Source organism: Salvelinus fontinalis, chromosome 6, assembly GCF_029448725.1.
Source record: "Salvelinus fontinalis isolate EN_2023a chromosome 6, ASM2944872v1, whole genome shotgun sequence".
In the NCBI taxonomy this organism is placed as follows: domain Eukaryota; kingdom Metazoa; phylum Chordata; class Actinopteri; order Salmoniformes; family Salmonidae; genus Salvelinus; species Salvelinus fontinalis.
Window position 1 is genome coordinate 36,887,121 of NC_074670.1, and position 14,304 is coordinate 36,901,424.

At 40.5% G+C, this 14,304-nt stretch overlaps 1 protein-coding gene across 1 annotated transcript in view; it reads left to right on the forward strand.

Moving 5' to 3' along the window:
- LOC129857775 (ER membrane protein complex subunit 2-like) overlaps positions 1–14,304 on the forward strand; it is a 56,981-nt gene that overhangs the window by 18,579 nt on the left and 24,098 nt on the right. The window contains exons 4-5 of the mRNA XM_055926328.1: positions 7,263–7,348; positions 13,757–13,814. Coding sequence (XP_055782303.1) covers positions 7,263–7,348; positions 13,757–13,814 — 144 coding nt within the window. The remainder of the gene's footprint in view (positions 1–7,262; positions 7,349–13,756; positions 13,815–14,304) is intronic.

Here is a 14,304-nt window from a genome sequence, read left to right on the forward strand (position 1 = left end):
CATCCACCAGAGTCAATACATGTTAGAATCACCTTTTGCAGTGATTTAAAGCTGAGCTTCTTAATGGGTAAGTCTCTAAGAGCTTTGTACAGCTGGATTGTACAGTATTTGCACATTATTATAAAAACACAACAACATCCAACTTGAGAGATTTTTGGATCATTGCTAGACTAGGCCACTCAGGAACATTCAGTGTCGTCTTGGTAAGCAACTCCAGTGTATATTTGGCCTTTTTAAAAAAAAAGTTATTGTCCTGCTGAAAGGTGAATTTGTCTCCCAGTGTCTGTTGGAAAGCAGAATGAACCATGGTTTCCTCTAGGATAAGGCCTGTGCTTAGCTCTATTCCGGTTATTTTTATCCCCTCAAAAATTCCTTAGTCCTTGCCGAGGACAAGCATACCCATAACATGACTCTTGAATTTATTTAGGCTTGCCATAACAAAGGGTTTGAATACTTATTGACTCAAGACATTTTAGCATTTCATTTGTAAAAATTTGCCTAAACATTATTCCATTTTGACATTGAGGTATTGTGTGTAAGCCAGTGACCAAAAATCTCAATCCGTTTTAAATTCAGGCTGTATCACAACAAGATGTGGAGGGGAAAATTAAGGAATGTGAATACTTTCTGAAGGTACCATGATTTTTCCTTCCACATATATTTTTTGATTGAACAACATAAAACATACAGGGGAGAGATTGATACAAAAGGATGATATATATATTTTTTTAAATGACCTTGTCCGTTAAATACGTGGTTTTATTTCTATGCAGGACGTATTGATTATTCTTAATAATACAAGTGTCAGGCTTGAGGACAGAAATTGTACTTGAAAGCAATTTCTCAGTATTCAAGGGCTTTATGAAGATGTATTACATTTTAATATGACGAGAGCAAAAAGTTAAGACCACCACACTTTTCTAATATAACATTTGGAATTTAAAACCAAAGTTATTTATAATATGAGTGTTTTTATCCAGTTTATTTTTCAAATCTGATTATTTGCAAATCCAGCACATGTGATAGAATGAGATTATTCTGTTTTACTCATTTTAGTACTGAATCGTAATTTAATGAGTTATGGGTTTCTGGGTTGACGAAGAATCATGCCTAGATAGCAAACAGACATTATTTTAGGACCGAATGGTGATTGAGCGGGTTATGAGTTTCTGGGTTGATAAGAAACCATGCCTAGATGGCAGAAATTCATAATTTTTCCTGTTCAAGATATTCTCATATGCAAACGCAAGTGAAACGTTTGAAGTGAATGCCCACAGTTGAAAAGAAGCATGCTAGGAGAGTAGATGGGGCCTATTCCTGTTGAGACATCACTTAGGGCCGTCTCCTGTCCTTCCTATGATCCAGTAGAAAAAGAAGAAAGCATCTTGTGTTACAGTCAGAACTAATACTGTATTAACAGTCAATTCATCATGTTTTGATGTTCCTATACATTTTGGCTTGGAATTCAATCAAATTCGCATTGTGGAAATATAACATTGTTCCTGTTTAGTTTGATTTAAATCAAAACATGGATTTTCACTGCAAAGAGCAGGAACCAATAGCATTTCCCCACTCTTCTGGACTGATTAGAATCTGGCTAAATGTACTATTGACGCCTAGTTAATGTCCTGTCAGTTTTGCTCATATCTGCTTAAAATTGAGTGATTACATAAACTAAAATAATTTTATGGTTGATGGGAACAGTATATGAGGATGTTTTGCAACGATTCCCTATGCATTGCAAAGAATATTGGCGAAGACAATTAGATTACGGAAAGTTGTCCAATCACCTGCTCCCAGTGAGAAAGAACATGACTGTTGTAGGACAGGTCAAAAGATCCGGGCTGCAGGACAGACTTTCCATCTCATCCAGGATATCGTTGGACATGACGATAACCGTTCCTCACCTCTGTCATGAGTGTGTGAAAAAACAAACTCCAGTTCCCTCATAGAGATGGGAGAGAGCATCCTGCCTCTCCTTTTTATAGTAGCAAGTGGCGAACTGTGGGTAGCCACAAGACAACATGGTCTTCAACCACGTCAACTGCCGATTTTCACATAAGTTCTTCAGGACTGTGTTTATCTTTTATCATGGATCCCATGAATGGAAACCATTAACTATCCCTCCTGCCCTGCTCTCAATGGTCTGGGCGGACTGGAAAAAACACAAAAAAACACTGCATATGACATTAAAAAAAACATTAATGTTTTACATGGATACAGTATATTTGTTTGTGTTTAAAGGTGCAGTGCGTGTAACACGCTGTTGCTGGTGGAGAACAGCAGGCAGGGGAAGCAGTAGCAGCTCAGCCACAGAGCCAGTCTTTCTTTTGATACCATTCAGATTTAAATGATTGTGTTATTTTCTCCCTAGCTTTGATTTAAGTCCCTAAGCTCAGGTGTTGGTCTTCCATCAATTTAATAGCCCGTTTTGCGTGAGAATTCATATTGAAAACCGTTTCAGATGCAGTATGTTAGCCATCCTGATCAGATACTATGTAAATCAGAGCGATTTAAAGTAGAGCCAGAATATGTACAGCGCCTTCATAAACGAACAAACTGCCAAAAGGCGGAAGATGACATGTGACGTCCACAGGCAGGAAGGACTCTGTCTATACATTTACATTTAAGCCATTTAGCAGACGCTCTTATCCAGAGCGACTTACAAGTATATACATTCATACTTTTTTTTGTACTGGTGCCCCGTGGGAATCGAAACCTCAACCCTGGCGTTGCAAGCGCCATGCTCTACCAACTGAGCCACACGGGACCTATCTCATTTCTTTTTTTTTATGCCAATACACATGCACATTTATTATTTGAGTGCAATGAAAATGTATGGAACATATTGAAACGTGAAAGGCAGCAAAGCTCTCTGACTGCCTTTCGACGGCTGTTAGCTTGCAGTATAAGGTAGAAAAAACGAAAACATCCTGTGGCGGACTGCAATAGATCGAGGAGTCCCCGCGATATACAACTGTTCAGGGAAGTCAGGAACCAATACACACAGTCAGTCAGGAAAGCAAAGGCTTGCTTTTTCAAACAGAAAGGTACATCCTGTAGCTCTAACTCCAAAAAGTTTTGGGACACTGTAAAGTCCATGGAGAACAAGAGCACCTCCTCCCAGCTGCCCACTGAGGCTAGGTAACACTGTCACCACCGATAAATCCACGATAATCGAGAATTTCAATAAGCATTTCTCTACGGCTGGCCATGCTTTCCTCCTGGCTACCCCGGCCAACAGCTCCACACCCCCCGCAGTTACTTGCCCAAGCCTCCCCGCTTCTCCTTCACCCAAATCCAGATAGCAGATGTTCTGAAAGAGCTGCAAAACCTGGACCCATACAAATCAGCTGGGCTAGACAATCTGGACCCTCTCTTTCTAAACTTATCCACCACCATTGTTGCAACCCCTATTACCAGCCTGTTCAACCTCTCTTTCGTATCGTCCAAGATCCCTAAATATTGGAAAGCTGCCGCAGTCATCCCCCTCTTCAAAGGGGGTGACACTCTAGACCCAAACTGTTATAGACCTATATCCAACCTGCCCTGCCTTTCTAAAGTCTTCGTAAGCCAAGTGAACAAACAGATCACTGACCATTTTGAATCCCACCGTACCTAATCCGGTTTCCGAGCTGGTCACGGGTGCACCTCAGCCACGCTCAAGGTACTAAACGATATCATAACCGCCATCGATAAAAGATTGTACTGTCCAGCCGTCTTCATCGACCTGGCCAAGGCTTTCGAGTCTGTCAATCACCTATTCTTATCGACAGACTCAACCAACTACTTCTCAGACAGAGTTCAGTGTGTCAAATTGGAGGGCCTGTTGTCCGGATCTCTGGCAGTCCCTATGGGGGTACCACATGGTTCAATTCTCGGGCTGACTCTTTTCTCTGTATATATCATCAATGTCGCTCTTGTGATTCCCTGATCCACCTCTACGCACACAACACCATTCTGTATACATCTGGCCCTTCTTTGGACGAGCTCCAAACGAGCTTCAATACCATACAACACTCCTACCGTGGCCTCCAACTGCTCCAAAAATAAATGCATGCTTTTCAACCGTTTGCTGCCCGCACCCGCCCGCCCGACTAGCATCACTACTCTGGACGTTTCTGACTTTTCTGACTGAATATGTGGACAACTACAAATACCTAGGTGTCTGGCTAGACTGTAAACTCTCCTTCCAGACTCATAATAAACATTTCCAATCTAAAATGTAAAACTAAAACTTTGGCGATGTCATTTACAATATAGCCAACACTCTACTCAGCAAATTGGATGCAGTCTATCACAGTGACATCCGTTTTGTCACCAAAGCCCCATATACCACCCTCGACTGCGACCTGTATGCTCTAATCGGCTGGCCCTGGCTACATATTCGTCGCCAGACGCACTGACTCCAGGTCATCTATAAGTCTTTGCTAGGTTAAGCTCCGCCTTACCTCAGCTCACTGGTCACGATAACAACACCCACCGTAGCACGCGCTCCAGCAGGTATGTCTCACTGGTCATCCCCAAAGCCAACACCTCCTTTGGCTGCCTTTCCTTCCAGTTCTCTGCTGCCAATGACTGGAACGAATTGGGAAAATCGCTGGAGACTTGTATTTCCCTCACTAACTTTAAACATCAGCTATCCGAGCAGCTTACCGATCACTGCAGCTGTACATAGCCCATCTGTAAATATTCCATCCAATCTACCTACCTCATCCCCATATTGTTTTTATTTACTTTTCTGCTCTTTTGCACACCAGTATTTGTACTTGCACATCATCTGCATATCTATCATTCCAGTGTTAATTTACTAAATTGTAATTACTTGCTACTATGGCCTATTTATTGCCTTACAACCTCACGCCATTTTCACACACTGTATATAGACTTTATTTTTTTCAGTTGTGTTATTGACTGTACACTTTGTTTATTCCATGTGTCGCACTGCTTTGCTTTATCTTGGCCAGGTCACGGTTGTAAATGAGAACTTGTTATCAACTAGCCTACCTGGTTAAATAAAGGTGAAAGAAAAAAAACTCAGATACACATGTCATGTCAATGAGTTTGAAGGGCGGGAGAAAGGCACAGCGAGGCTGCCTTTCCCCAGGCCTCCTTGCGCAAATTTGTGAAGTAAGTACATGTTCAGAAATCGATTTTTATCATGCATAAAAGCATTACAAAATGATTATTGGTCAAACGTAGAGGAGATCTGCATGGAGGAATGGGACAAAATATCAACAACAGTGTGTGAAAACCTTGTGAAGACTTACAGAAAACGTTTGACCTCTGTCATTGCCAACAAAGGGTATATAACAAAGTATTGCGAAACTTTTGTTATTGACCAAATACTTATTTTCCACCATAATTTGCAAATAAATTCATTAAAAATCCTAGAATGTGATTTTCTGGATTTTTTTTTTCTCATTTTGTCTGTCATAGTTGAAGTGTACCTATGATGAAAATTACAGGCCTCTCATCTCATTTTTAAGTGGGAGAACATGCATAATTGGCTGACTAAATACCTTTTTGCCCCACTGTATATTTAAATTTGCATCAATATGCCCAGACGATCAGGCTGAGCATTTCAATGGCAAAAGGAGGCTCAGGGAAGTAAATGATAAAAATATATTGGGCGCAGGTAGCCTAGCGGTTAAGTTTTGGGCCGGTAACCGGAAGGTTTTAACCCTAATTTCTTCTTTAGGGCATATAAAATCTGCGTTGCGGAAAACGCAGACGGAATCACGGAATCCAGATTTTCTGAAGTAATTCAGCAATATTCAAATATGTATATAACTTAGTAGGAAATCAACTAAATGTATTAAACGTATTAGAAAATGTATTAATTTGCTGAAGTTAATCATAAGATATGAACATACATCAGTGATACTTATTTTCCTGCAACCTTCTGAAAAAGCACAGGAATGCCCGTTTGTGTGCAGTGCACGTATGTCTAGTCTGCACTTTGTGTAGCCGTTAACGGTAATGCTAATGATAATCGTCTGCTGGTAGATGGAAAGGCTTTCCCCAAAACCTTTTAAACTAAATGTTAACTACAAAGTAGCCTATGCCTACCTGGCAGAATGACATCATTATTTGCATCAATCCAGTGGCCATTTTGTTTTGCTAACTCTGCAATCACATGAGCGCTACAGAAACACAGCTAACCAAACAACGGTCTCTGAATGGTGCACACTTGTAATAAAGGGTAACTACACCCAAAATGCAACATTTCTTAGATTTTTTCCCAGACCTCAAAAGTGGTGTCCTGATGTGGTTTAAACATTGTTGTGTTTTTTTTTATTTTTAAAAAGTGATAAAAAAGGGAAACTGAAACCTGGAAAAACAAAAAGGAGAAAACGGAATTTGGGAAATAATGTATTGGAATCAGGCACAAAATATAACAGATTTTAAAGTGTCCTACTCCTGTAAGTCGTTCTGGATAAGAGCATTTGCTGAATTACTAAAATGTAAATGTAAAACATTTCTCACCTAACTAGCTGTAAGACATGCTTCGCCACTTTGGCGACTAAGGGCTGTGTAGTTCATACATGCAGAATTACTGTTTTACCTCAATTAGCCATAATATAATAATATATGCCATTTTAGCAGATGCTTTTATCCAAAGTAATGCGTGCATACATGTTACGGTTAAATAAAGGTGAAAAAAAAAAAAAAAAAAATGCATCTTATGTAGGGGTGGTCATGAAATCTCTAGTTTGAAGCGACTGTTTTCTTGAAGCTGTGCCATTTTCCCTACATTTCCCCCCACGTAGGCTAAATCCCTTAACAATTAGAGTTCTCGCCAAAGAGCTTCAGCCCCTCACATTTGAGTAACAGCTATTAGGAGGCCTGCCCAGTGTTATCTGCGGGGCGGACCCAACGGCACAGTGGAGACCGATATAGAGCGAGCAATGATGTGGTGCACATATGCGATGAAGTACGCAATTTTCAGGGGACCACTTTTGGTTCGTGAGTGCTAGTTTCAGAACTACTGGCAAAACAGTTTACAAAAGTACCGGAGAATCTCTAAGGTGAATGCACTAACTGTGTAAGTTGCTCTGGATAAGAGTGTCTGCTGAATGACTAGAATTTAAATGTAATATGTTATTTTCATGAAATTAACAGAGTGATCATTTGCAGTGATTTAAAAATACAATTACAAAGACTGCGTGGGGGCTTTAAGTAAAAGAAAGTGTATATTTGTAGCATGTTGCACCCAGCCAACTCTAAGTGTACCTCCTCTCTGCCCACTTCCCTTGCAGACTTGTCTACAGGAACTGAAGAGGCAGTTTCCAGGTAGCCAACGAGTGAAGCGATTAGCAGGCATGCGGCTGGAGGCTTTGGAAAAGTAAGCTTCAGAGTCTCACTGTAACATGGCTGAAAGACTACAGGGTAAATCCATTTGAATTCAATCACTTTTTTGACAGCATCCCTTTTGATTTGAACGAAACCTTCCATAAATATTTGCCCATTGCAGAAGGGCTCAGAGAGTGACTTTGGACCTGAATGTCAAAACATTCAAGAGAGAAAGGTGCTCGGTTGAATGCATTCAGTTGTCCCTTTCAAAGTTGACCCATTGAGACATGTCTTCATCACTGGAATTGAAAAACAGTTGAGATTTATATAATTTAAAAGGTTACAAACAGGATTGTCAAACTATTTAAAAATTATTTTTATTTTTTTAATCATAGGGCGGTAAACAATTGGCCCAGCGTCTTCTGGGTTTGGCCAGTGTAGCCCGTCATTGTAAATAAGAATTTGTTCTGAACTGACTTGCCTAGTTAAAAAAAAAAGGTAAAATAAAAAATAAATCATGTTGTAGCTTAGACATTATCTAAGGTTTTTGTGTTGTGCACGCCATCAGTTGAGAGACAACATTCTCTTGAACACAGGTTGGTTGTCATGTTTTGGCTGATAAATGTACTAAAATGGGAATAACATTTCAACTTTCAAATGGTACCACAAAGATGGTTGGAGGTCCACACATCACAGAATGTTGACTTGAATTGTAATATGTTATTTAAAATTAATTCTCCATAGGAAACCTGTTGAAATCATAGACATGTAGATACTGTATTAGAAAAGGCATGACCATTTTAAGTTGAATTTCGCTGGTGGGTAGACCGGCGGTCATATTTGTGGTAGTAATTAGAAATAAAAATGTACATTCATTTTACATTTCAATGATGTACTGCCTAAATTGCAGTGGTCCATTATATGAATTATATTGCTGTCATTGAAATAACGCTAGGGCTGTCGCCTATAAAGAAAACAATCGATTGGTCATAATTTTAAAATGTATTTTCCCATATAGACACCCTATGTGTTTTAATAAAATCAACTATATGTACTGAGCTTGTCTAATGCTTTAACCCTTTACACTCGTACCGTATACGGGTTTAAAATGGAAGATTTGGGCGCTAATAAGTGCCTAAATTGGAACCTAGTGGCTGTACAGTAACATGCTAGAGCTCTGACTGATGATAGCCGTTCTGAATTTGAGCACCTCACACGACAAGAAGTTGCCCCTTCCCGCCCAGTAATTGTGCAACTTTTGCATATTTTTTTTTTGTGTGAGGGAGGGAAATGCAGTAAATTAAGATGACTCGATCCATTTTGAAAGATGAGACATTCAAGATTATAATAAATACCACATTGATGTCATAAAAGGTAGCCAAACACCCATCAGTCTAAATGTGTATTTCACATTTCCACATCTTAAAACTCATGTCATATACAGTGTCAACATTTGTGATCGCTATGTTTGATGTAGGGTTACAAGTAGAGGTCGACCGATTAATCGGCATGGCCTATTTCAAGTTTTCATAACAATCGGTATTCAGCCTTTTTGGACGCCGATTACATTGCAATCTACGAGGAAACTGCGTGGCAGGCTGACCGCCTGTTACATGAGTGCAGTGTCAAAAGCACCTTGTGGCTGCAAGGAGCGAAGGTAAGTTGCTAGCTAGCATTAAACGTATCTTATAAATAACAATCAATCTTCACATAATCACTAGTTAACTACACATGGTTGATGATATTACTAGGTGAACTAACTTGTCCTGCGTTGCATATAATCAATGCGGTGCCTGTTAATTTCTCATCAAATCACAGCTTATTTCAGCAACGCCAAACGGGTGATTTAACAAAAGCGCATTGCCGAAAAAAGCACAATCTTTACACAAATGTACCTAACCATAAACATCAATGCCTTTCTTAAAATCAATACACAGACGTATATATTTTTAAACCTTCATATTTAGTTAAATGAAATTCATGTTAGCAGGCAATATTAACTAGGGAAATTGTCTCTTTTGCGTTCAGTGCAAGCAGAGTCAGGGTATATGCAGCAGTTTGAGCCGCCTGGCTCGTTGCGAACTGTGTGAAGAGCATTTCTTCCTAACAAAGACCGCAATTAATTTGCCAGAATTTTATTTAATTATGACAACATTGGAGATTGTGCAATGTAACAGCAATATTTAGACTTAGGGTTGCCACCCGTTCGGTAAAATACGTAACGGTTCTCTATTTCACTGAAAGAATAAACGTTTTGTTTTCGAAATGATAGTTTCCGGATTTTACCATATTAATGACCTAAGGCTTGTATTTCTGTGTGTTTATTATATTATATTTAAGTCTATGATTTTATATTTGATAAAGCAGTCTGACTGAGCGGTGGTAGGCAGCAGCAGGTTCGTAAGCATTCATTCAAACCGCACTTTCCTTTGTTTGCCAGCAGCTTTTCGCAATGCTTGAAGCACAGCGCTGTTTATGCCTTCAAGCTTATCAACTCCAGAGATTAGGTTGGCAATAATAAAGTGCCTATAAGAACATCCAATAGTCAAAGGTCTATGAAATACAAATGGTATAGATAGAAATAGTCAACGCGTCATAATTCCTATAATAACTACAACCTAAAACTTCTTACCTGGGAATATTGAACCACCAGCTTTCATATGTTCTCATGTTCTGAGCAAGGAATTTAAACGTTAGCTTTTTTACATGGCACATATTGTACTTTTACTTTCTTCAACACTGTGTTTTTGTATTATTTAAACCAAATTGAACATGTTTCACTATTTACTTGAGACTAAATATATTTCATTTATGTATTATATTAAGTTAAAATAATTGTGTTCATTGTTCATTCAGTATTGCTGTAATTGTCATTATTACAAATACACTGCTCAAAAAAATAAAGGGAACACTTAAACAACACAATGTAACTCCAAGTCAATCACACTTCTGTGAAATCAAACTGTCCACTTAGGAAGCAACACTGATTGACAATAAATTTCACATGCTGTTGTGCAAATGGAATAGACAAAAGGTGGAAATTATAGGCAATTAGCAAGACACCCCCAAAAAAGGAGTGATTCTGCAGGTGGTGACCACAGACCACTTCTCAGTTCCTTTGCTTCCTGGCTGATGTTTTGGTCACTTTTGAATGCTGGCGGTGCTCTCACTCTAGTGGTAGCATGAGACGGAGTCTACAACCCACACAAGTGGCTCAGGTAGTGCAGTTCATCCAGGATGGCACATCAATGCGAGCTGTGGCAAAAAGGTTTGCTGTGTCTGTCAGCGTCGTGTCCAGAGCATGGAGGCGCTACCAGGAGACAGGCCAGTACATCAGGAGACGTGGAGGAGGCCGTAGGAGGGCAACAACCCAGCAGCAGGACCGCTACCTCCGCCTTTGTGCAAGGAGGTGCACTGCCAGAGCCCTGCAAAATGACCTCCAGCAGGCCACAAATGTGCAGGTGTCTGCTCAAACGGTCAGAAACAGACTCCATGAGGGTGGTATGAGGGCCCGACGTCCACAGGTGGGGGTTGTGCTTACAGCCAACCTGACAGAGCTTGAGAGGATCTGCAGAAAAGAAGGGAAGAAACTCCCCAAATACAGGTGTGCCAAGCTTGTAGCGCCAAGAAGACTCGAGGCTGTAATTGCTGCTAAATGTGCTTCAACAAAGTACTGAGTAAAGGGTCTGAATACTTTAAAAAAATTATTAGCAAACAGCAAACCTGTTTTTGTCATGATGGGGTATTGTTTGCAGATTGATGGGGGGGGACAATTAAACAATTTTAGAATCAGGCTGTGACGTAACAAAATGTGGAATAAGTCAAGGGGTCTGAATATTTTCCGACTGCACTATATATCAGTCCACCGAATCCAAATGAAATGTTGAGTGACAATGTGACAATGCTACGATTATCAGCACAAAATCATCACAGAGAGTGTGTCCAGACTTTTGACTGGCACTGTATATCTGGGGAAGGGTTTAAAACAATTTCTACAGTGTTGAAAGTTTCCCAGAGCAAAGTGATCTCCATTATTGGTAAATGGAAAACATATGGAACTACCCAGTCTCTGCCTAGAGCTGGCCATTCAACCAAACTTAGCAACCAAGCAAAGAAGGTCATTGGTCTTTCCGAAGGCACTGTATGTCTTAGAGCAATGGTTCCTAACCTTTTTCAATTACTGAACCTAGGACCCCTGGTTGGGAACCACTGTCTTAGGGTGATGGACTGTGCCATCCCCACGGCCTCCACAATGGATTAGTCCACTGGGAGCGGTACAAATCAGACAGGTGTCTCGTGTTCCTTCATAAAAATAAATCAATTTGTGCCCGCACGACTAAATACATTTTTGCCGACCAGCGGCCTATAGACCATACAATCGACCTGTCGACTAAATGGGGTCAGCCCTTAATTGCAACCACCCTGTATTCAAGAGCATGTTGTGTCTCAACCGATGGCGGGCGCAACACAAAAACCTCAGATGCTGTGAAATAGGGTCTAAGCTACAACATATGTGAATATGGAAAAAATCAGTGTGTTTTTAGATAATTGACGTTAAAGTTTTTATTTATTTATTATGAAACTTTTTTTTTTAATAAATACTTAGTTTGACCACTTTTTGTAAGCTTTTAAATTATCTCAAACTCAACCGTTGGTATTTTCCAGTGATGAAGACATGGTTGTCACATGGTATGGTGGGGAATGGAAAATGGTTGCACTTTGAGCACCTTTTATCTCCTGAATGTTTTGACATTCAGGTCCAAGTCACTTTCCGACCACTTTTTTCCATAGGAGAACATATGGAAAGTTTTGTTTAAAGCAAAAGGGATGCTGTCAAAAAGTGATTGAATTAATCTGAATTTACCCTATAGGCCTGGGGTTAAGGCGGGGGAGTACTGTAGATCCTAAGTGGTACGATGGTCTGGGTGAGTGTGTGTGTGTGGTGGGCTCTGTTTGTGTTGGAAACAACCATTCAACTGGCAAAAAGGGGGAGAAAAAATAAGTGAATGGTTCAGTGCTCGGCCCTTTTAGCCTGAGCGAGGGATTCCCCAGGAAGGAAGTGGTTTGCTCCCACTGCTATTCTGGGGGTCCCTCAATCTTCTGTTAAAAAAAAATATAATTATGCTCTTGTTGTGCTTTTCGTCACTGAGCTGAGAGATGAGGTCTTGCCTGCCTGTAAATATTGACATGCCACCACAGTTTCAGCTTTGTTTCTTCTCAGCACTGTTTATTTGTACATCTGCAATTGTGATGAATAAAAACAGAAAGGGAGTGAATGTAAGGGTACAAGATAAACACAGTATTTTTGACTGGAACTGGAGTAAGGGTAATTCAATTTGTTTACCACCCCTGATCACCATGACTCGTTTATCGGTTATGTCGGAGTTGATGTGATAATTGAACTCCTGCACTGTCAGATTAAATTAATGGCACACGCTGGCCTCTAATTGGCTTCAGGCGGAGGTACACTGGAATGACACAGCTTCAAACAACTAACCATCCCTCACCCTCGACACACACACACACACACACACACACACACACACACACACACACACACACACACACACACACACACTGTGTTTTGTTCAGCCCCCCCAGTAAATAAAGCATATCAAAGTGGCTCATGAGTGGTTGCCTGGTGCCATCTGAAATCTCCCAGAGTGCAGTTGAGTAATAAAGTGGATGTGAGGGAAGGAGTGGCACTGGAAGTGGGGCTGCTCACTGCTAATGGGAAACAGAGTTGCTTCTGTTGTAGGTTGTGGTGGGCAGAACAGGTTTTGATCATGGAGCCCCGGCTTTTTTGGCTGCTAAACCGTTTGCATTGCTGTTCGCCTCTAATAAAAAAACAAGTTCAAAATCATCCCTGCGGACCCATGATTTGACATGACATGTGAAGTGAACACGCCTCCCCACCTCCCTGTTGCCAGGAAATGTCTGCATGGTTTGATATTTACAGCTCATAACTCACTCATTTTAAACAGGATCGTATGGGTTTCCCCTTTTGCTCCGTAACTTTAAAACACACATTGTGTTGAATATATGCTCTGATCAGACTTGTATGTAATAGAAGGTAGACCATTATTCTACACGGCTCAAAAGAAAGGCCTTTAAAACGCAACTGAACAGATTGATTTGATTCACCTTTTTAAGCAAATCAAAGGCAATACTTGTGTGTACACTCTTCAAATCAGTGTGCTTCTCTACTCTTTGTATTGGTTTCTTGACTCGTTAAGTGGTGTAAGCCTCTCAACAACGCAGGCTATTTGAGCAGCAACAGTAATGACTGTTTATTTCCTCTTTTTAGATCACTGCTGATTTCGGCAAGGGTTCCCAGTGTAACCATAGAGACCGGCTGTGTTGTGTACCGAAACTTGATTGCCTTGAACTCTGTTTGATTTCAACACCACCTAATTTGTCTTGACCGGTGAGTCTTTTTCTTCTTCTTCCGCCTTTGAAGGTACGAGGATGCCAGCAAGCAGTATGATTCAATACTGCAAGACGATCCCACCAATACGGTAAGAGAGGAAAAACACACACTTATTCTTATTTTGTTACAGTTGTGGTCCAAACTTTTTGGACAGCTTTTGAATCTGCTGAGAAGCTTTGGTATTAGTGGTGCGAGTTTGCATAGTTAAACTCCCCTTGGCCTTTTTGACCTCAACCACATTGCTGATCAGGCTCTCACCCACACAAATGACAAGTGTTTGACGGAGTGGGCGAGGGGGGAGTGGTTCATGGTCTTAGGCAGTGTTGGACGTGTGTGGTGGAACTAAGGCTAAACTAAATGCCTGCTCTTTGAAGACGGTGATATATAGGTAGTCCTTAGACCCCTTCTGGGGTGAGCAGGACTGTGCTCCTGTATTACGTCCTGGCTTCAGGTTAGGGGTGTTAATGAGAATGCATTTTTACCGGTCATGCTTATCAGTCTGTAAGTACATTTTCATAGTTTAGTGGTATTAAATTGGCACTTGTCTATTTTCGTTAGTTATCATGTATATTATTTAT